At 45.5% G+C, this 24,637-nt stretch overlaps 1 protein-coding gene across 13 annotated transcripts in view; it reads right to left on the reverse strand.

Moving 5' to 3' along the window:
- CAMTA1 (calmodulin binding transcription activator 1) overlaps nt 1-24,637 on the reverse strand; it is a 980,974-nt gene that overhangs the window by 588,396 nt on the left and 367,941 nt on the right. For 3 of the 13 annotated variants that reach the window (XM_063668430.1, XM_063668448.1, XM_063668450.1), the window contains exon 5: nt 226-333. The exons of the other annotated variants lie outside the window; for them this stretch is intronic. In XM_063668430.1, coding sequence (XP_063524500.1) covers nt 226-333 — 108 coding nt within the window. The remainder of the gene's footprint in view (nt 1-225; nt 334-24,637) is intronic. 13 annotated transcript variants of the gene reach the window in all.

Consider the following 24,637-nt stretch of genomic DNA (forward strand, 5'->3'; position numbering starts at 1 on the left):
AACGAGCTGGAGAATCAGAAGCAGTTGGAGCTGGAGCGAGTGTCTAGATTCAAAGAGCAGCTGGAGTTTAGCATGTGTAGGCCCCTGACTCTGAGGCCTGAGGATACCCTATGAGCCACCCTGTGGGCTCAGTACATTACTCTTCCAGAACATAAAGGCACTGTTCCCTTGGAAAAGGTCCCTCCCTCTGTACAGACACCAAAGTGGAAGGAGTTAGCAGCCTACCTCTCCCTCAAGCACCCCAGCCACCCAGGGCTTCTGGTTACCACAGAGCTCAGAATGCCTTCAGTGTGAGTTCTTCTTCCCTTCAGTTTCACCTTCACGCTGCTCCTCCTGCTCGGACAGAAAGATCCAGCTGCAGTGACAAGTGCGTCTCACTTTAAGAGAGTCCTTGTTGCAAAACTCTGATCTGATAAAATGCAGCAGGGGCAGCTCATCACATTACAAAAGGATTACATTGTTTTAACATGAATCAAGAGGTATCTATCCCTGCTATACCCCCATTACCAAAGAGGAGGAATCTGAGGTCAGAATAGCCCAAGTGAGGTGCATACCCCCAAGGCCAGGTGGTGGGAGCTGCAGCAGCTCCAGGCTGCCCTCCCTGGGGGGAGCAGCTTTCCTGACCCACTTCAGAGTTTGCCTAGAGATGATTTGGGGAAGTGTGGGGGACCACCGACAAGATCAATGACCATGAAAATAGCTTATTGTGAAGTCACAGTGTAAATCAGCAGGAAAGAGCCTTTCTGAAACCCACATGGCTTCAGGCAAAGCCTGTCAGTCCAAGACCTGCAAATACCTGGGGGCTGAAAGGACAAGGGCACCTGCTCTGCTCAGCTGAGGACTGCCCAGACGGGAGGGGAGAAGCCTCCGCCAGGGACAGGGCTTTGCACTAAGGCAGTGTTTGATGTACTGAGGGTTTGATCCCAGGGGACACCCCGCTTCAAGCGGCTGGGGTGGCTGCAGGATTTGGACCTGGGGTTTAACAGTGCAGTTGCCTGCCCCTCCCCAGCCTGCAGCCCCCCACGCAACTCCTGCACTCATCCATTGTAAAGGAAAGCACAATTTGGAAAGGCTGGGATTCCGCACTTTAATTCTGCTTATGGCTTAATACAACACATAGAGCATTTGGCGGGGTGCCTTTCTGCTGAAGGTATGAACGTTTTAATGGAATTGTGTTATCATGCGAGCGTGTGGCCAACTGTTCAAACAAGATACTGTGGCTTTCTTGAAGAGTTAAGCAGGTTATAGCAGAACAGAAAACAGAAGAATAGTAATTCCAATATCAGACATTTGTGGATGGAAAAATATCTTTATTATATTATTGACATGCATCTGTCTCCATCACATATTCTATGGCACTAAAACTGCCAGCCGCACCACAGCCAGATGTCAACGACCCTGTCTATTGTCCTTCCCAGAGTGTCCACTGGGACAAGAGGCAACACCTGGACACCTGAAAAGTGCCAACATCCAAGTGTGTGCTTGGGGACATGGGCCAGATTGCCTGACCCTCCCACTCCTGTACTTTCCTGTCCTACACACATGCAGACACACACGCGCGCACACACACACACACACACACCAGGATGTACCAAGATAACTTATGACATTTTTTTTTTACGTTTCTAATTTTCTAAATTAGTTTCAAACATAGTTTATAAAAGAACCGCTCCCTAATCCTGGGGAAAGGCATGGTGGGGCATCCAGATGTCAGGCCAATCTCTTCTGCCTTAGACACACAGCAGGGAAAAACCATCCGTCCCAGACCCACAAGCTGCCTGCCTGACAAGGACAGACAGGGCACCTCTGCCTCGCCTGGGCTGGGCACCAATGATGCCCAGCTTCTCCCGCCTCCCTAGAAGAAGCTCTAACTCCTCCCAGTTGCCAGGCCCCCCAGGGCCACCTGCCTCCTGCTCATCCACGGCCTCTCCTGACTGGAAGAAGCTGAGCTCTGCAGAACTGGGTCTTAGGTTCTTTCTGCACTTGCCCTAAATGCAGCTCTCATGGCGCCCCCTCAGAAGTGGTCCCCCCAGCCTCTGCTCCTGGTCTGTGATGAGGGAATGCGCTCTCAGTTCCCGAATCGTGGCTTCACCCCTTCTGGAATCTTCCAGTCATGCCAGAGCTGTTTCGGTTACCTCTTCTCTCATCCAAGGCACTTGCAAACAGTGACTTTTTGAGAAAGGGCCTTGTGTATTTTTATGTTCCCAAGATTTATAGAAATAATTAAGAAATTTGATTACAATTCCATTGTGGCTGTTTACTTGGAGAACAAACCGTTTTTCGTGAACACTTCCTCACTCTGACTAATGCACTTGAGTTTCTTTTTATTTTTAAAGCATAAATTTTCCTTGTTGATAGTGACTGCGTATAGCGGTTGCAGCTGGGGCTGTTTGTACTAAGTTTCTAATCTAATAAGTTCTGCAGAAGAATAATACAACCATTTTCCCAGCCTGACAGAGCTGCTCCTTCAGGGGATATAAGGCCCAGAGAGCTTGCTTTGCACTGCTCCCTGATCAGCTGTTTTTCCTCAGGGAGAGGGAGGTGAGAGGTGAGGAGTGGAGGGGCTCTCGTGTGGACTGATTAGAGGGCTTGACAGTCACAATGACAAGGAAAGGTACCCAGGTATCTTGAAGGGTAGGGGTGGGGGAACCTTGGTGTCAAAGGTAACCCATGGTAAAGGCTAGGCCCCTCTGAGTTTCACTAGGTTTTGTTGGTACCTGCTGGGTCCTGTTGAGTCCCTGTGGGTCCCCTGGGTTCCACTGGGCCCTTTTGGGTTCTGCTAAGTTCTGCTGGGGTCCAGTCCACTGAGCCATGTTGAGTTTTTGTAGGAAGGAAAGTCGACTGTCACCTTCCTCCTTGCACCTCCCAACCCCCATCAAGCAAGAGATCACGTAAAGAAGTCTAGAAAGAAATAATTTAAAAAAAAATTAAGCTCTGGGCTGGGCACGGTGGCTCACGCCTGTAATCCCAGCACTTTGGGAGGCTGAGGTGGGTGGATCACCTGAGGTCAGGAATTAAGAGACCAGCCTGGCCAACATGGAAAAACCCCATCTCTACTAAAAATACAAAATTAGCCAGGCGTGGTGGCACGTGCCTGTAATCCCAGCTACTTGGGAGGCTGAGGTAGGAGAATCGCTTGAACCCTGGAGGCGGAGGTTGCAGTGAGCCAAGATCACACTGTTATACTCCAGCCTGGGTGACAAAAGTGAAACTCAGTCTTAAAAAAAAAAAAAAATTAAACTGTGTGTTCCCACAGTTCCACAAAGATTTAAGAAGGGAGCCAGTGTTCGTGGAGCCTCTGTCATGGCCAGGCCCTGCGCCCCGCTCTGCCTTCTGTTCATTTCAGCTCACAACTCTGCCACAGGGGGATTATCGTGCCCAGTTTAGGATGTTGTGCCTGAGGCCAGAGAACTGGGAAGCTGTAAAGCTGGGATGCAAAAGTAGACATAGTGACCCTCAAGAGGACAGAGGGCAGCCAAAGGCTCTTTCTGTCTCTCCTGAGGAAGGCACAGCTGAAGGGACAGGAGGGACGCAGCATCTGTCTGCTCTTGCTTCAGAGCCTCACCCCTGTGCCTCCTGCACAGCCTGTCCCCAGCCACGCTCCAGCACGGGATGGATGGACACAGCCAGCCCATCCTCCCCGAGGCACCAGGGAGGGATCTAATTTTAGCTCCGAGAGCCTAAAATTGCTGGTGCAGAAGATCATTAAACACTTGGCCGCTCCCAAACCTTGGGGATAGCAGACGGAGAGTCCGCAAAGACCCACCACGAGAGGAGACGGTGCATTTGTGTCACTGCCCCTCACGCCTCACCCTCCAGGGCCCCGGGGATGCCAGCCATCATGGGCATGGTCCTAGCAAGCAAATGTCCTTCTTTCTGCTGAGTCCAGTGTCCTCCTGTCTCCCCAGGGAAATCCTGGCAAGAATGAAAACATCAGGCTGGCTGAGAGGCTCAGCTGCCCAGTGAAACCGTTGTTTAAAGATCACAGAGCGTCCCCAGGCTGGGCATCCCTCATCAGATGTGTGTGCAGAAATTCAGGCTCTCTGTGCTCATTAAGTCGCTCCATGCCCTGCCCCCTTTGCTGACCACCATGATCATTCCAAGGCCTGCCATGCTGTTGTTCATGCTCCGCATACCTTCACCTCCCTAGAAGCTCTCCTGGATTAAGAAGTCATCAGGGACCAGGCGCGGTGGCTCATGCCTGTAATCCCAGCACTTTGGGAGGCCAAGGTGGGTGGATCACTTGAGCTCAGGAGTCCAAGACCAGTCTGGCCAACACAGTGAAACCCCGTCTCTACTAAAAATACAAAAATTAGCTGGGCATGGTGGTGGGAACCTGTAATCCCAGCTACTCAGGAGGCTGAGGCAGGAGAATCGCTTGAGCCCAGGAGGCAGAGGTTGCGGTGAGGCGAGATGGCGCCACCGCACTCCAGCCTGGGCGACAGCGAGACTCCATCTCAAAAAAAAAAAACCCAAAAAAACAAAAAAACAAAGAGAAGTCACAGGACAAGATCTCCACCTCCACTGGATTCAACCTGAACCTGTCCCATGACAATGAAAAGCAAAATGTTGAATGATGGGGCTGAGTGAGAGAAAAGGAAAAATGGAACAGGGATGGGAAACTACCCAAATATTAATCAGCAGATGAATGGATAAACACAACGTGGTCCAGTACAATAGACAATTATTCCACCATGAAGAGGAACTAAGCACTGACACATGCGACAACACAGACAAACCTCAGAAACTGCATGAGGAGTGAAGGAAGCCAGTCAACAAGGTCACATATTGTATGATTCTATTTCTATGAAACATCCAGAACAGGCAAATCCATGGAGACAGAAGGCAGCTGAGTGCCTGCCAGGAGCTGTAGGAGGGGGACCAGGGAGGAACTGCCTGAGCCATGGGTACAGGGTTTCACTTTGGGAAGATGAAAGCACATTGGAATTAGGTAGCGGTGATTGCACAACATCGTGGATGTGCTAAATGCCACTGAGTTGTATACTTTAAAATGGGTAATTTTATGTTATGTGAATTTCATCTCAGTTTTTTAAAATTTAAGGGATGGATTTGATTGGGAGCAGGGGAGAATAATTCATAGAAAAGAGTCCCTTAAGAGTAGAAACTATTTCAGTCCAATAAATACTTGTTGACCACTTGGTCAGTCTGCGTCGGCCCTGAGATACTGGCGGAGGCAGAAGTGGAAACAAATAATCGTGATAGGAGGTAACCTTTGAGCAGGGCTGGAAAGAGAAAGAGTTCACCAGGTGAACAAGGGGCAGGGAAAAGGGAGAGGTTAAAGGCATTCTGAGCAGGGGAACAGCTTGAGCAAAGCCAGAGTCCTAAATGTGTGCAGCCATGTCTCCAAACCAAGGCAACTGAACATACTCTCAACAGCTCACTGCTGATGGAAATGATAGATGTGGGTCCAACCTTTCTTGAACTGGCCACTGAACAAATGGAACAAGGAACAAGCTGCATTTTCCTCCCGTTCCAGGAGAACAGGTTGAAAACAAATTTTTCAAAAGTGAAGTAGTCAATAAAGGAAAGCTCTGATGGGAAGACCAGGAGAAATTGAACAAATCCACCATTAAAAGGGGAGATTTTTAGGGCACTTTTCTCAGTATAGGTCAAACTGAAACTAAAATCAGGAAAAATAAGGAAAGTTTGAATAACATGATTAACAAGCTTGATTCGACAAACACTTAGAACATGGCACCCACAAAATGGAAAACATTCCATGTTCCATATTTGCTGGAACCAATACTGGGTCTCAAAAAATTTTAAAAGCGCTAGCATCATATAGATCATATTGTCCAAATAACAATGAAGTGAACTAGAGACCAAAACTTAAATTAGAAATCAGTAACAAAAAGATCCCAGAAAAAAACCCTATATGTTTGGAAATTAAGAAATACATTTTAGACTTGGAACCAACCCAAATGCCCATCAATGATAGACTGGATAAAGAAAATGTGGCACATATACACCATGGAATACTATGCAGCCATATAAAACAATGAGTTCCTGTCCTTTGCAGGGACACGGATGAAGCTGGAAGCCATCATTCTCAGCAAATTAACACAGAAACAGAAAACCAAACACCGCATGTTCTCACTCATAAGTGGGAGTTGAACAGTGAGAACACATGGACACAGGGAGGGGAATATCACACACCAGGGCCTGTCAGAGGGTAGAGGGCAAGGGGAGGGAGAGCATTAGGACAAATACCTAATGCATGCAGGGCTTAAAACCTAGATGATGGGTTGATGGGTGCAGCAAACCACCATGGAACATGTATACCTATGTAACAAATCTGCACATTCTGCACACGAATCCCAGAACTTAAAGTAAAATGTAAAAAAAAAAAGAAACTCATTTTATACAATTCAAAACAGAAATCATAATGGAGGTTAAAAAACATTGTGAACTGAAGGATAATCAAAATACTACATGTTAAAACACATGGAACATACACTAAAACATATATAGAAAGGAATTGTTAATTTAAATGTTCATATAGAAAAGAGGAAAAGCTAAAATTAATGAACCAATGCTCCTGCTTAAGAAATTAGAAAAAGGAAAGTAGAATAAATTCAAAGAATAGAAATTAGGAAAACAGCATAAAAACGGAATTCACAAAACAGAAAACAAATCTAAAATAGATACAAACAGCAAAGTCAAAAGTTGGTTCTTTGAAAAGAACAATACAGTTTACAAAATTCTGATTAAAAAGGATAATATTGGGAGTGAAAAGAACATAACCAGAGAAGCTTCAAAGATTAAAAAATTATTGAGAGGATATATGACTATATCATGACAATAAGTTAGAAGCTTAGGCCAGGCACAGTGGCTCATGCGTGTAATTCCAACACTTTGGGAAGTTGAAGAGAGCAGATCACTTGAGCCCAGGAGTTCGAGACCAGCCTGGCCAACATGGTGAAACCCCTTCTCTACTGAAAATACAAAAATCAGCTGAGTGTGGTGGTGCATGCCTGTAGTCTCAGCTACTCAGGAGGCTGAGGCAGGAGACTCACTTGAACTTGGGAGGCGGAGATTGCAGTGAATTGAGATCTGAGATCGCGCTACTGCACTCCAGCCTGGCATGAGCAAGACTCCATTCAAAAAAAAAAAAAAAGTCTAAATGAAATTGACAAATTATAAAAAAAAAAAAAAACTTATCTAAACCATCTTAAGAAAACATAAAAACCTGAATATTCTTGTAAACACACAAAAAAAGAAGCAGTAGATAAAAATTACCAGGTCCAGATGATGGTACCATTTAAATAGTTCTAATTAACTATTCAGGTAACAATCCAAATCATCATCTTACACAAATTATTCCACAGCATAATTATTCCATGGCCTCAAACTCATGTTTGACATTAGGTCTGACAAGAATATCATGAGAAAAGAAATATAGAAGCCATTATAAATCATGAACATAGACGCAAAACTCCTAAACAAAATCTTAGAAAACCAAACCCAGTAATGTCTAAAAATGATAATATACCATGAACAAGTTGGGTTTATCCTAGGATTACAGTTAGATTAATATTAGAAAATAACTATAATTCATAATGTTAACAGATTATAGGAGAAAAAGTATATGATCATTCTTACTAGTGACATTAAAAGCATTCAATAATATTAAATATCCAGTTGTGATTTTAAAAATTCTTAGCAAACTAAAATAGAAGAAAACTTCCTTGATCTAATAAAGAGTTTATACTATACTAACCAACAAATAAAACCCCTACAGCAAATATTACTATTAACCATGAAACACTAGAAGAATCTCCTTTAGAATCAGACATGAGGCAAGAGTTTCTGCTATTAATATTTCTACTCAACTAGAAGTTGTACTAGGACTTCTAGTTCTATTCTTGTCCTCTGTCCTAGAACTTCAAGTTTATTTCTTGTTCTTGCATTACTGTGCAGATTAGAACTTCCAGTACAGTTGCTGGATGGAGTGGCTCACACCTGTAATCCCAGCACTTTGGGAGGCCGAGGTGGGTGGATCATCTGAGATCAGGAGTTCCAGGCCAGCCTGGCTAACATGGTGAAACTCTGTCTCTACTAAAAATACAAAAAGTTAGCTGGGTGTGGTGGTGCATGCCTGTAATCCCAGCTACTAGGGAGGGTGATTTGGGAGAATCACTTGAACCTGGGAGGCAGAGGTTGCAGCGAGCCGAGATCGTGCCATTGCACTCCAGCCTGGGCAACAGAGCAAGACTCCGTCTCAAAAAACAAACAAATAAACCAAAAGAACTTCTAATACTATAGAAGTCTAATACAACAGAAGTTCTAATCTGCTCAGTAATGCAAGAATAAGAAATAAAATCTCTAAGGGTTGAGAATGAAGAAAGAACTCTCAATATTCATTGAGAGTGTGAATTATCTACATAAAATTCAAATAATCTAGAGGCGAAGTATTAAAAGATTCCACTAAAGTGCCTGTACATAAGGTCAACATACAAAAAATAAATTAATTTCTATACAATAGCAACAAACAGAAAATGTACTTTTTAAAATAACACTTATAATTGCAATTTAAAAGCTAAAGTGTATAAGAATAAATTATTAGGGTTTAATCTAAGATAGATCTTCTATTCAAAGATAGAAAACTCAGCTGGGTACAGTGGCTCACACCTGTAATCCCAGGACTTTGGGAGGATTGTTTGAAGCCAGAAATTGAGACCAGTATGGGCAACATAGTGAGACCCTGTCTCTACCAAAAAATGTAAAAATTAGCTGGGTATGGTGGCACATGCCTGTAGTCCTAGCTACTCGGGAGGCTGAGGTGGGAGGATTACTTGAGGCTAGGAATGTGAGGCTGCAGTGAGCTATGATTACCCCACTGCATTCCAGACTGGGTGACAGAGCAAGACTCTGTCTCTAAAATTAATTAATTAATTAATTAACCAATTAATTTTAAAAAGAAGACTCAATATCCTAAATAGGTCAATTCTCACCAAACTGACAGATTTAATGTAATTCCAATCAAAATCTCCCCACAGGAATTTGAGGATTTTGACAAGATTATCTTCCGTAATGTTCATGAAACAGCAAAGGCCAAGAATAGGTGAAATGCAGAACATATATATAGTGGTAGAAGGGAGAGGAGAATGTGATCAACCACCTGTGAAGACTTATTTCCAAGCTACAGTGAACTATAGCAACTGAGCTGATGGTGTGCTGAGACAAGAATAGACAAACTGACGACTACAGTGATGGCATAAGGGGCCCAGAAACAGATCTACGCACAGGCAGCTACTTGACATAAGACAGGAATCATCTACGGACAAACTTGACATATGCACATCACTAGGGAAAGGATGACTCATCCAATGCATGGGACACCTCTTTCCAACACGGAAAAAAAGGAGATTTTTCCTACACAAAATGAATTTTAGATAGATTAAAACTTGGATGTGAAAGCCACACCAAACTCCTAAACTATTTAGCAGATAATATTTATGGATTGGGATAAAGATTTAGTAAACAACAACAAGAAGCACTAACATAAAAAATAAAATTAAATTAAACTGCATTGTCCGGACATGGTGGCTCACACCTGTAATCTCAGCACTTTGGGAGGCCGAGGCGGGCCAATCATCTGAGGTCAGGAGTTTGAGACCAGTCTGGCCAACATGGTGAAACCCCATCTGTACTAAAAATACAAAAATTAGCCAGGCGGGGTGGCAGGTACCTGTAATCTCGGATACTCAGCAGGCTGAGGCAAGAGAATTGCTTGAACCCAGAAGGTGGAGGTTTCAGTGAGCTAAGATCGCACCACTGCACTCCAGCTTGGGCAACAGAGTGAGACTCCATCTCAATTAAAAAAAAAAAACAAAACTGCATCAAAACTAAAAATTTCTACCCACCAAGACACCATTAGGAACACTTTCTTAAAAGTATCAAAATGAAGAAAACAGTTGTAATGCATAGAACAAACTCAAGATCAGGGTCTAGAAAATATTAAGAATCCCTGCAAATCAATCAGTAACTAAAAGACAGACAATCCAATAGCAAGGAAAAGAATGGGCAATTCACAGAAGAAACCCAAATGGCCAATAACTCTCTATGAGAAGAAGCTCAGCCTCACTGTAGCAAGGAAAGTAGAAATGAAGACAAAGTCTGTGATGGGAATGTGAAGAAATGGGAACCATCACACACTCCATTTATGGTAGTTGGGACCATAAATCAATACAAACATCTTGGACAGCAATGATAATCACTGAAGGTATATGTACTCTACCACCCAACAGTTCCACTTTTAGGAATATGAGAGTATCCAAGTAGGCCGGGCGCAGTGGCTCACGCCTGTAATCCCAGCACTTTGCGAGGCCGAGGTGGGCGGATCACAAGGTCAGGAGATTGAGACCATCCTGGCTAACATGGTGAAACCCCATCTCTACTAAAAATACAAAAAATTAGCTGGGCATGGTGGCGGGCACCTGTAGTCCCAGTTACTCGGGAGGCTGAGGCAGGTGAATGGCCTGAACCCGGGAGGCGGAGCTTGCAGTGAGCCAAGATGGTGCCACTGCACTCCATCCTGGGCGACAGAGCAAGACCTCGTCTCAAAAAAAAAAAAAAAAAAAGAGAGTATCCAAGTAAATACACACCCCCCTTAGAGAGACACTAGCATATAAATGTTAATGCAATAAAATTCTATACAGCAGTCAAAATAAGTGAACTAGAAATATATGTATGTCTTGTTATGATATACGTATGTAAGATACATAATACCTATTACATACACACACCCCTATCTCTCTCTCTATCATCACTCTGTAATGATCTAACACTTAAGAACAATGTTGCAAGAGAATACTGGATGGTCTCATATAAACTTTTAAAATCTGCAAAACAATGCCATGTATTATTAATAAATACCTAAATATGTGATAAAAGTATTACAAATACTTTGGAATGAAAATATGTGGCCAGGCGTGGTGGCTCACGCCGGTAATCCTGGCACTTTGGGAGGACGAGAGGGGTGGATTACCTGAGGTCAGCAGTTCGAAACCAGACTGAGCAATATGGTGAAACCCCATATCTACTAAAAATACTAAAATTAGTCAGGCATGGTGGTGCGTGCCTGTAGTCTCAGCTACTGGGGAGGCTGAGACAGGAGAATTGCTTGAACCTGCCAGGCAGAAGTTGCAGTGAGCCGAGATCGTACCACTGCACTCCAGCCTGGGTGACAGAGCGAGACTCTGTCTCCAAAAAAAAAAAAAGAAAAGAAAAGAAGCATGAGGGTGAAAAACAACATCACCGGGGCCAGAGGGAAGGAAATTAGATCAAGATTATGTGTATACATTGTTTTATTTCTTTTTAAGAAATCAAATTAAATGGGGCAAAGGGTAAGATTTGATCAAGAAAGCTAAGTGGTGGGTCAACAGCTGTACATTACGTTATTCTCTATGCTTGTCTGTAGGTATCATCTTATGAAGTAATTAATAATGCATTTCAAATGAAGATCTCCAACCACTCATTTATATGTTGATAACTTTTGTCCATCCTGGGATGATTTTGCAATCTAGCCATTTGAAGTGATTTGGCCAGTTTCAATTTAGTTTTTCTTTTTAAAAGTAGATCATTTTTTCTAGGCAGTGATGTCTACTTTATTATTGTCATGCTTTCAACATTTTTCAGCTACATTTTATTTAAGCTTTTCCAAACACTTTCTCATAAAGAAAAGTGACAATTCCGAAAGGGACAAAGGGACGAGCATTCTAATGCAGGATACTCCTGCAAAGAGCGATACTGTAACAGATGATGTTACCATTGAAATAGGAAACAAAGAGGGCATAAATATTTGTCTGCATCATTCTCTTGGTGTTCCAACGATCACACTGCCCCAAACACACCCACATACAATTAGACCGGGCTCTTCTTTTAGTTCGATTAATCATCCTTTATGAAGGTGAAACAAACCTTACTGGCTGAAACGCTGCAAAAACAAGGAACAAATAATTTGAATTTTCAAACGATTTGTCCATTTCTATTTCTCCCTGGCTTTCAAAGCTGCAAATATAAATTCAGCATTTCCTGTGAGATCTGACCAGATGCCCAACTCTGCACATGACAGGATGGGCCAGTCCTAGGCACGGGCATAGACCCCGAGACACTGGCTGCTGCGTGTTGCAGGGGTGCCACAGCTTTGGAATAAAGCGCCAAATGGAGTGAGGGGTGCCAGCCCAACCACGGGCCACGCTGGCATCCAGCCACCTGCCCATCAAACCCCTAGCCTTCTCTAGAATCCTTGGATTAAATAAATATGTGGCAAAGCATTGCTGGCAAAAATGATAATAAATTCAACTCAATTCCCACCACAAACTGGCAAACTCCTTCAACAACCCAATTCAATCTGTCTGCCTCAACTTCCAAATAGCTGGTAATGGGGCCCGCTGGGGCCTGTGGGATCCTGGCGGCTCTTAGTCAACATCGCACGCCTTGTTATTTGCCAAAACTTCTGAGATAAAATATAGGATGGACTTGACTTCTACACTAGAGTCAGAATGAGAAGAAATGTGGGGAGCGGGGAGTGGGGAAGCCTCTAAGTCTATACACCCTCCTCCCTGGACCTCAGCTAACTGCTATCCTGGCATTGTGATGGCATCTGTGAAGAGCTCAGGATTCTCTCACCCATTCAACCAATATTTTTGAGCACATAGTAGGTGCTAGCATATCTGTGCTAGAAACTGCAGCTACAGCAGGGAATAAAAAGATATGCTCTCTATAACACAAAATGTACGGTCTAAAGGGAAAATGATTGCACCAGTAATTAGGGTAGAGCTTGATAAGGATGTGACAGGTGCTAAGAGTATATAGTGGGAATTCCTGCACAGGCACTGTCCCTCCCTGGCCTGCTACCCGCACCCTCCCAAATCCTTTGACCATGTTGCTTTGGGTCCCGCAGAGGATCATTGACATACTGCTCACCATCGTCCACCTGCTTTCAGGTCAGGTCTCAGATGAAACCAGCCATTCCCCAAGGACCCCGTCTCTCTAGGCCTCCCAAAATGCCATCTTTTCTCCCATACCCCAAGTATTGCAGAGCCTAGAGGTAAATTGATGTCCTCCTTGTTCCCTGTTACCAATTCCAAAGTATTTCTCCTGCTTCCTCCATCAAAATCCCAGTTCCCTGGAAGCCAGTGCCATTCCATATCACTGCCTGTCCCTCACTTCCCATCACTGCCATCTGTGGACTCCTGGCCACGCTGCCTGCTCTGTTCTGCCAGGCCTGGGTCACTCTCTTCCTCTCCAGTTCCACCCCTGCCACTATTCTGGATGACCTCAACATCCATATGATGACCCACCCACCCCCCGGCCTCCCGCTCCTTGGTCTCCCCCCATCCAGTGACCTTTCCCCCGACCCCAGCCTGGCCACCCACACCTCCAGCCACCCATAACAGCACCACCTCTGAAACCACTACTGAACAGCACCACCTCTGAAACCACCACTGCAAACCTCTTCTCGGACCAGCATCTGTGGCTCTAGGTCTCTGGCACCAGGACTATCACCCAGTCATTCTCGGGCTGAGCAGGACTTCCAACCACACAGTTTATTCACTCCCCATCATCCCTGCTCAGCCTCACTCTTCTCCTCAGCGTGGTTTCAGGGACTATGGTTACACAATCTTGAAGGCAGAGAGGCCCATCCAGCCTCCCTTAGTGCCTCACAGGTCCTTCTGCCTCCCCACTTGCTGCCTACAATCTATTTTCCATGGCAGGAGAGATCTGGAACTGCCAAAACCTTCAAAATGAAACCTCTGGTGTGAACATAAAATGGCATAGCCATTTTGGAAAACAGCTTGGCACCTCCTCAAAAGATTGGCCACAGAGTCACCACATGGCTCAGCAATTCCACCGCTATGTCTATACCCAAGGGAAGGGAAGGCACATATCCAGAAGCTCATATAGGAAGATTCTCAGAAACATTATTTGTATTAGCCAAAAAGAGGAGGCAACCTAAATGTCCATCAACTGAGGAGTTGATAAATGAAATACGGTCTCTCCAGACAACAAAATATTACTCAGCCATAGAAAGGAACAAAGTACTTACTAATAAGTGCGAAAATATGAATAAACCTTGAAAACATTACCATAAGTTTAAAAAGCCAGTTGCAAGAGACCACCCATTGTATGATTCTTTTTATATAAAATGTCCAGAATACATCAATCTAATAGAAACAGAAAGTAGATTTGTGGTTGCCCTGGGCTGGAGGGGATGGGGGGGGAAGGGGAGTGGTTGCTAATGGGTACAGGGTTTCCTTTGGGGATGATGAAAACTGATTATGGTTCTAAGACACACTGTGGCAATGGCTGCACAACTCTGTAAATATACTAAAAACCATCAAACCGTACTCTTTGAATTATATTATATGAGAATTATGTCCAACTGTGGAACTCCCTTGGTTAAAACCTTCCAATGGTGTTCGCTGCACCAAAAATAAAATCCTAGCTCCCTACCATGACCTACAAGACCATAGATGGTCTTGCCCCAGCCAACTGTTGGGACCCAACAGCTCCCTGCTTTCTCCTGCACCCACCACACTCCAGAAGCCCTGGCCTTCTCTCTATTCCTCTAACACATCAAGAAACGCCCCCGCCCAATGGCCTTCTACATGTTCCTCCTGCCAGGGCTGTCCTTCCCTCTAATCTTTGCAGGGCTAGTTTCTTCATCTCCTTCAAGTTCGAGTTCAGATGTTCTCAGGGGAGAGGATCTGACGTTGCCGACACAGAGAGACACACATGGTAAGCTTGGTGTTGCACACTTGCCCTGTTTTCTTCATTGCTATTGTACTATTAGAGCCAATCAGATTCATTGCTTGCCCCTTACTGCCTTTCCCCTGTGGCTGTCAGCTCTGGGAATGAGACCCTTGCCTCTCCTTCAGCACTCCACACTTGGTGCCTGGATGGAATGGGCCCTTATATTAGTCCGTTTTTGTGCTATTGATAAAGACATACCCAAGACTGGGCAATTTACAAAAGAAAGAGGTTTATTGGACTTACAGTTCCATGTGGCTGGGGAGGCCTCACAATCATGACAGAAGGTGAAAGGCAAGGAGGAGCAAGTCAGGTCTTACATGGATGGTAGCAGGCAAAGAGAGAACTTGTGCAGGGAAACTCCTGTTTTTAAAACCATCCAATCTCCTGAGACTCATTCACTATCATGAGAACAGCACAAGAAAGACCCGTAGCCATAATTCAATCACCTCCCACGACATGTGGGAATTGTGGGAGTTCCAATTCAAGATGAGATTTGGGTGGGGACACAGCCAAACCATATCAGCCCTCCATGGAGATTTGCTGCATGAGTGAAGGAAAGAGATCACAGAAGGCTTCCTGGGTGGCGTGACTGTGAAGCTGAGCACTAGAGGATGAGCAAGAGCTAACCAAGTGCAGGGTGGAGAAGGATGGCTGCAGGAAGAGAGAACAGAGACCTGAAAGCCCATAGGAAAAGGGCACAGAGAGGTGAAAGGAACGTGGGGAAAGAGGCTAGAACCAGTGTGAGTGCTGCCTTGTGAACAAGTTCAGGAGTTTGGATCTTGTTTGAGAGCAGTGGAAAGGCACTAAAAGGTTTTAAGCATTGGAATGACATACACAGAATTGAGGTTTATAGAATGAAGTAGAGGAGGGCAAGAGAGGGAGCAAGGAGAAGAGGAAGAAGCCTTTGCAGCAATACAGGAAAGAGATCATGGACCCCTGAACTCAGATGGGCTTAAGAAGGACAGAGAGAAAGAAGTGACTTCCAGGTATCAGAGGTACAGTCAACACAAGTGGTGAACTACTGGACCAACTGACTGATTGGAGCAGGGAGGAGAACTCAAATGGATGGTACCATATACTGAGAAAGAGAACCCAAGAGAAATGCATGTCAGGAGAGAGAGGAAAACGGTGCGGGGAATCCAAGGGGAAGTGGTCAGTAGTCAAACGGGGTTACTGTTCTGAAACTTAGCGGTACTACCTGGGCTGTAGACAGAGAACTGTGTGTCATCATTGAAACAAAATCCATAAAAATAGATGAAATTTCCCAAAGAAAGTTTTTAAAGTAAGGAAAACGGGGGCCTTGGACTGAATCTTGAGCATCACAAATATAGAACGGACGAGCATAGGAATGGGAGGTCACAAAGAGAAGAGAGAAGGTGGTCAGGGCGTTGGAAGGGAAGCCAGGAAGCATGGTACTCTAGAGGGCCCAAGGAAGAGTCTGTTTCAAGAAAAAAAATGTGGCTCAGAGTGTCCCATCAATGCTGCTGAGATAGTCAAAGAAACGAGGACTGAGAAACATCTGATGGCAACCAGGAGGTCGTTGGTGGGGGCCAGGTGACAAGGTAAAGACAGCCACTGTGGACAATTTCAGGATATTTGGGGAGGGACGGGGGGAGTAAAGCTGGAGATATAGAAAGGAGATATGATAGGGAGAGTTAAGTCATTAATAATAACAGCTTTTTTTTTTGAGATGGAGTTGCCCAGACTGGAGTGCAATGGCATGATCTCAGCTCACTGCAACCTCTTCCTCCCAGGTTCAAATGATTCTCCTGCCTCAGCCTCCCAAGTACCTGGGATTAGAGGTACCCATCACCATGCCCGGCTAATTTTTGTATTTTAGTAGAGACAGGGTTTTGCCATGTTGGCCAGGCTGGTCTCAAACTCCTGGCCTCAAGTGATCTGCCTACCTCAGCCTCCTCCCAAAGTGCAAGGATTACAGGTGTGAGCCACTGCACCCAGCCACAGTTAAGTTTTTTACTGAATGTGTACTCTGTGCCAGGAACCATTCTAATCTTTATAGAACAATACTACGAAGTAGGCGCGGAGGGGCAAGGCGATCCTCTACATTTGTCGAGAAGGCCAGGGGTGGTGGCTCATGCCTATAATCCCAGCACTTTGGGAGGCCAAGGCAGGAGGATCACTTGAGGCCAGGAGTTTGGGAACAGCCTGTGCAACACAGCAAGACCCAATCTCTACAAAAAAAATTTTTTTAATTAGCCAGGTATGATCCTGTGCAACTGTAGCCCTAGCTACTTGCGAGACTGAGGTGGGAGGATTGCTTGAGCCCAGGAGTTCAAGGCTGCAGTGAGCTATGATTGCGCCATTGCACTTCAGCCTGGGTGACAGAGCAAGACCTTGTCTCAAAAACAGAAACAAGAATGAAAACAAAACTGAAGATGAAGAGGAAAAAATGGTGGGATCCAGAGCTCAGGGAGGTGGAGAACAGAAGGCACACAGGGAAGTCGGTAGCCTGTGGGGCATGGGTGAGGACAGTCTGGTTTCCTGTCTTCTGTTTGGGCTGGAGAAGTAGAAAGTGAGATCACTGGCTGACAGGGAGAAGGGAAGGTGACTGGACTTGAGGTCTGTGTTACCAGAGTTTAAATTCCAGCTGTTCTGGTTTGTATGTTTTTCTACTTACATTTAAAAGTAAGCATACTGAAAATGCCCATCACTTTGAACTTTTGCAATCAAATAAGGTCAAAATTCTCCTGAACTCTAGCTCACCCTGGTGATGAAAGGCAGCCCATCTTAGGCCCAAACCATTTAAAGCCTATTAAAAACAGAACTGCCCTACCCCTGAGACCCCACTATTTCCTTTAAAAAAAGAAAACAACTTCAGAGCCATATAACTTTAAAAAAAAAGTATGTAATACTTCATACATAGAAAGATGTGCGTTCTGTATTTATATAGCATTAGGAGATATACCTAATGCTAAATGATGAGTTAATGGGTGCAGCACACCAGCATGGCACATGTATACATATGTAACTAACCTGCACATTGTGCACATGTACCCTAAAACTTAAAGTATAATAATAATTTTAAAAAGCAAAAATAAATAAATAAATAAATAAAGCACAAAGTTTAAATAAAAGAAGACCCATTACCCCACTCCCACCTCACCCCAACTTAGGAACTAGAATATTCCACATTAAGCCACTGTGGGTACTTCTTTGAGCCCCACTCTTAGCAAGCCTAACCCAAAGGGAAACCTCCTTCCTGATCTTTGTGCATAAAATTTCCATAATTTTTAAAAATCTAGTTTTACCAGATGTGCATGAATCCAAAGATAGATTGCTCAGTTTTCCTCCAAAATTTTACTATGAAAACTATCAAACATACAGAAAATCTGAAAGCATTTTACAGAGGAAACCCTTGTTTCCACCACCTGGATTCTATAATTAACATCTTGCTGTATTTGCTCTATCTCGTAACTATCCATCCAGCCATCCTTTTGTGCATTCATCGATCCATTTTATTTTTTGATGCATTTCAGAGTAAATTGCCAACATCAGTACAAGTCCAAAGGCATATCATTAGCTAGAGTTCAATATTTGTTCACAGTTTGTTTGTTTGAAGTAAATTTTACAGAGTGAAATGCATGGATCTCAAATGCATCATGGGACACATCTGACAAATGCGCCTCACTGTGTAACCCAACGTCTGTCAAGATACAGGCATTGTAGTCACTCAAGAAAGTTACTTTATGTCTTTTCCCAGTAAATTGCAGACACCATCACCCACAACAGAGGAAGCCATTGTTAGGATCATTTTGCACCATCAATTACTTTTGCCTAATCTAGAAGCTGATATAAATGAAACATATAACATGTACTCTTGTTTCTGGCTTCTTTTACTCTGCATGACATTTTTGAGATTCATCCGTGTGTGGCATGTATCCAAAATGTGTTTTTTGTTTGTTTGTTTTTGTTTTTGTTTTGAGACAGAGTCTCGCTCTGTCGCCCAGGCTGGAGTGCAGTGGCATGATCTCGGCTCACTGCAAGCTCCACCTTCCGGGTTCACGCCATTCTCCTGCCTCAGCCTCCCGAGTAGCTGGGACTACAGGCACCCACCACCACGCCCGGCTAATCTTTTGTATTTTTAGTAGAGATGGGGTTTCGCTGTGTTAGTCAGGATGGTCTCGATCTCCTGACCTTGTGATTTGCCCTCCTTGGCCTCCCAAAGTGCTGGGATTACAGGCGTGAGCCACTGCGCTCAGCCCCCAAAATGTGTTTCTCTTTATTGCAGGGCAGCGTTCTGTTGTACAAAAATACCTCCACTTGTCCACTCACCTGTTGGTAGACCCCTGAGTTGCTTTCTGTTTTCAGTGACTATGAGTAAAACTGCCAAGAACATTCTCATACAAGTCTTTTTGTGAACATATGTTTTCATTTCTCTTGGTAGATGTCCAAGAGAGGAATTGCTGGGTCATGCAATAGATGTATATTTAGTTTAAGAAACTGCCAGGTACTTTTCCAAATTGTTCGTACCATCTACATCCCCATCAATAATGTATGAAGCTTCCTGTTGTTCCACAACCTTGCCAACTTATGGTATCCTCAGTCTTTTAAAATTTTCACCAGTAGGGTGGGTGTGTTATATCTCATTCTGGTTTCAGTTTCCATTTGCCTGCGCTACAGACTTTTGATAGCTACCTTTTATCAGATTAAGAATGGGCTCTTCTATCCCTAACTTGCTAAAAAATTTTTTTGTTTTTTTTTTGTTGTTGTTGTTGTCTTTGCTTTTTTTTTTGAGACAGAGTCTCACTCTGCCACCCAGGCTGGAGTGCAGTGGAGCGATCTCAGCTCACTGCAAACTCCGCCTTCCAGGTTCACGCCATTCTCCTGCCTTAGCCTCCCCAGTCGCTGGGACTACAGGCACCCGCCACCACGCCCGGCTAATTTTTTTTGTATTTTTAGTAGAGATGGGGTTTCACTGTGTTAGCCAGGATGGTCTCGATCTCCTGACCTTGTGATCCGCCTGCCTTGGCCTCCCAAAGTGCTGGGATTACAGGCATGAGCCACCGCGCCTGGCCAAAAGTTATTACTAATTTTTGTGTTAAGTGTTATCAAATACTTTTTTCTGCATAAAAACTCTTTCTGATCCCTGATTTTCTTGGGAACAGAGAGGTGATTGGGAATTTTTGTTCTGAAAGCCCCTCTCTTACAGTTTCTGCTGGCCTATAACCCACTGGTGACAGTAAGAGGAGCAAGTCAGGGTGAGTATGGCGGTGGTAGCGGAGGACTTAGCAGAAAGGAATAGGCCTAGCAGTGAAGACAAGACTGTCTGTAAACTGTTCAAAGTACGAGCCGATCCGGGTCATCTGAAATCATGAATGATCTGCTTGCCATAAAATTAAATGTCGTCCCCAAAACAGTCAAAAGGACAGAAGTTACACGTGCTGCAGATACTTCTGAAATCTTGGTCTTGGTATGAAGAATGCTCAAACAGGATTAGCAAAACTGCAGGCAACTGGTGAAAAAATTCCTTACCCTATTTTGTATTCACCAGGGCATGTGGCTCAGCTTCTTGCAAACAAGGTAGGAGCCCTAGAATATCTGTGAATAGTCAGTGCAGGTCAGAGGGAGCTCATTTTGAAGGGAATTCAGTTCACACATCACCTCCCTGTTGAGAAGCCCTCTCTGGCCCTCAGAGGCCAGCTGGTCGCCTGTCTCTCTGATCCCACATGTCTCTCTCACTGTCCTGCCTACATTGCATTCACTTTCACCATTAGTGTATCTATCTGCTTCCACCACTAGGCTGGGGGTTCCTTGAAGATAGAGACCCTCTCCTATTTATCTTTTTTTTTTTTTTTTTTTTTGAGATGGAGTTGTCATTCTTGTTGCCCCGGCTGGAGTGCAGTGGGGCGATCTCAGCTCACTGCAATCTCCGCCTCCCAGGTTCAAGTGATTCTCCTGCTTCAGTCTCCCGAGTAGCTGGGATCACACGCGCCACCACATATCGCTTTTTTTTTTTTTTTTTTTTTTTTTTGTATTTTTTGTAGAGACATGTTGGTCATGTCTCTATTAAACATGTCTCCATGTTGGCCAGGCTGGTCTCAAACTCCTGACCTCAGGTGATCCTCCCACCTCGGCATCCCAAAGTGCTGGGATTACAGTTGTGAGCCACCACGCCTGGTCTATTTATCTTTATATCTCCTTTTTGGCACAGAGCTAGCTCTAGAAGAGGTGCCCCAAAAATGTGGAGCTTAATGAATGAAGAAATGCATTAGAAATCAGCATCACCCACACCCAGCCACGTGCATAGCAAACGCAGGGAGATGTGTCATTTGGAGCTGGGGTACCCCAGGCTGTGGAACCATGAGGCATAGAGAAGGGAACTTCTAACAGAGAGGCGGCCTTGCTCAAGACCTCATGGCTCACTGGCTGCGGTGGCTCATGCCAGTAATCCCAGAATTTTGGGAGGGTGAGGTAGGAGGATCACTTGAGCTCAAGAATTCAAGACCAGCCTGAGCAATATGGTGCGACCTCTTCCCTAAAAAAATTAAAAATTAGCCAGCCATGGTGGCACACACCTGTGGTCCCAGCTACTCAGGAGGCTGAGGTAGGAGGATCTCTTGAAAAAAAAAAAAAAAAAGACCTCATGCCTCATGGCTCGTTAATGACAGGTCAGGCCTAGATGCTGGCCTCCTTATTTCCAGCTCAAGGCTTCTCCGTGTCCTGCTCTACGGGCTCCACTCTTTCCCCTGCCCAATCCCCACCTCACAGTGCCCTCACAGAGGCTGTGATCTCGACCTCCCTCCCACAGGCTCCCTCCGAGTCAGCAAAAGGGACAGGTAGGCAGGGATGGGCACTGCCCGGCATGACGAGGCTTTGAGTGTCTCACTTTCGGGAAAGGCTCATTCTGCCCTGTCCCCTTCCCCCCGAGGCCACCTTCCTGCCTGTCCACAGTGATGCTGCCTCCTCCGGCCCACAGCCCCCCACATCCTTGCCCCGACACGGCCTTCCCAGGGACCTCTCTGCCACCAGCCTGTTCCGCACCTCTGTAGCCTCTCACTCACTGGCATTGATGTTCAGCCATGTACCTTTTGCTCATCCTGGCTGGAGAAGGGCCCAGTGTGGACAGACTGCAAACTGGCCAGGGGATGTTCTGCCCACAGGACAGGAGAGATTTTTAATGAAGGATGTGCACACACAGAGGCTGCAGGCTCCATGCTGGCACCCACAAGCCCGGCTGGAGTGGGAAGGGGCTCTGCAGAGAAACAGACCTGCTCTCCCCACAGCCAAACCACGGACTCCCTGAGGAGCTGAGAGGAAGAATATCACCTTTTAACTCCTGGACAGTAAAGATTTGGAGTCCAATAAACCCAAAGAGACTGCCCACAAGCCCTTGACCGGTCGGTCTCCTTTCCCAAGAGCTTCCAGCCTTCGGGCTGGTGTGGGGGGACAGGAAGGCATCCCAGAACTCGGGTGGGTATCATATGCCTGGAACCCCACCATCAGCACCCCTTCCCTTCAGGCAAGCACTACCCTCTTCATCCAGTTCTCTTTAGAGCAAGTATCACACACACAGGACAGATTACACATAAATTCATTATTGCCTTAGTGTGAGTCAATTTCTCAGATCCTCTCCTGCCAGAGAGGGATGCGGACAGCAGTGAAAGATCTAAGTGCCCAGAGACGGAAAGTGATGGCGGGGTTGGAAAGGGGACAGAGGAGGAGGCCTGGAGAGCTGAAGACAAACCCCATCGACCTCACAAAGGAAAAAGAGAGGAAATCTAAGACAGGCTCATTCACTGATGCACCCCTCATTTATCAATGACTCCAGGATCTTAATAGCACCTTTTCCTGCTATCAAATACAAACCTCAACACCTACAGATGGGAGTCTCAGGTGGGGGTTACCTCCAGGGTCAATCTGTTCATCTTCTGACTCCAGAAAGGGTACCCCTTAACTATAAAGTGGGTGGATCCCAGTGTCTCCCTGTATTTTGATCTGCTGTCTCCTACTAGGACTTCTCTAAGTACCTGCCACAAACCCACCCTAACTGTACAGTGATGCTCCAGAGAAAACAATGGCTTGCCACAGGCACTCGGAAATTCCAGGGCCCTGCTCATCCATCCCACTGTCCCCAGGTACACACAGGACACCCAGTGCCCCAAGGGGAGATGGCTGTGCCCAGATCACAGAGGAAGCCAGGAGCAGAATCGTGGCCAGAGCCCAGGCCTAGTGGCTCCTGGTTCCTTTGGTCTTTGTTTGGTGTCACCACACAGCCTTCTCAGGGGCCACATCCAGCCTTTTAACAGCATGTCCACTGTCATTCATGAAATGCTCCCAAAACCTAGAATGCGTCCCTGTCATGCAAGGGACCCACGGTGGAAGAAAGACAAAGAGGGTCAAGAACTTGCAGTGGCCCTCACGTCGGAGGCAGCCCTAGGGCAGCTGCAATGTCCCCGCCCACCAGATCACCTCCCACTGGCTGTCCGCTGTGAGAAAGAGCGGGCGGGAGGTTGCCAGTCACTCGCCTCGTCCTTTCCCTCCCGCCTGGGCTCTGGACCTTTCTCCTTGCATACTCTGCTTGTCCTCGTCGGCTTTTGTTATTTCTTCAGGAGGTCTCCGACAGTGGAGCAGGAAACAGAGCCTCCTTCTGAGTGCAGATACGCAGGGAGGCAGGGAAGCAAGCCATTCCTTTGGAAGCTAAGGCAGTTTGGAAACCACTCCTTTTCTCCCTCAAATAACGCTTGCAAATGAGAACTTCAGTTTGGACAGCAGGTGTGTGCCTTTTACACAGTGACCTCAAATGTTTCCAATCCAATTTTTAATTTTTTTCCTTATACCAAATGACAAAAGATCACTGTGCTCCTGATACAGACATTCTGTTTTACAAGGCAACCAAGTTTCCTAAGTAGTAGGGACTCTGTCTTTCTTATGAATATCAAATCTTTCCATTAAAGGTCTATTTTTTTTTTTTTGCATTCCAAACACTGCAAGAGACAGAAAAGGGTTCAAGACATTCATTATGCATCTCTCACAATGCTTCCCATGGCAGAAGTCTGATAAACCACCACGATTCAATATCCTCGCATCCCACCTAACTTGCTTAAAGTGTCTATGAAATGACCTCGAGGCTCTGGCGGTTTCTGCTGCTGATGCAGTATGCAGATTTTACAAACAAGATTTAGCTTCACAGCTGGTTTTCAGAACAGCTTAGAGTCAAAGATTCAAAATACAGAACACAGCGAAACGGTTCTTATCAAAATGTCAAAATCGATTTTGCCAGAAAACCTTGGCCTGGAACATCTGTGAAAGGTTAGGGTCAAGCACCACTCCCTCTGGTTCATACAGATGCCAAATTAATCAGGGCAAATGAAACACGACAAGGCCACATGAGGCTCTGGGGTTCTCCCCAAGCCCGCCCACCCTCTCTTCCAGAGGGAAAGAGTCTCGGGCTGGGAGAGACTCAGAGGAGCCTCCTCAGAGGTGGAGAAGCCTGCTGGGAATTGAGCAAAATCGAGCAATGCGCACCCTCCCCTTCTCCCTGAGGAGGCGCTTGACAGCCTCAGAGCAGGGGCTGGACATCTCTGCCTTTGGCAACCTCCCTGCTTTCTCAGCATGGCTCAGAGGTGGCCTCAACACAGGAGGAGGAAGAAAACTGAGAATGCCCCCCAAAATCCCAAGGAAAGCCTCTGGTCACATTCTCCCAGCAGGTACCATCATCTGTCAAAAAAGCTGGAGGGGGAGCCCAAGGTTGGGGGCTTCAAAGTCTCCATCTGCCTTCCCTGGAGAGCTGAGTCTAGACATGAGAGACTTATATGGAAGGAGGAGCTTTAAGCCACTCTAAGGAGAACAGAAACGGGAAAGGTACTGGAGATGTAGGAGCTATTGCTTTGAGTCT

The sequence above is a fragment of the Pongo pygmaeus genome, chromosome 1 (assembly GCF_028885625.2).
Source record: "Pongo pygmaeus isolate AG05252 chromosome 1, NHGRI_mPonPyg2-v2.0_pri, whole genome shotgun sequence".
Taxonomy (NCBI): Eukaryota; Metazoa; Chordata; class Mammalia; order Primates; family Hominidae; genus Pongo; species Pongo pygmaeus.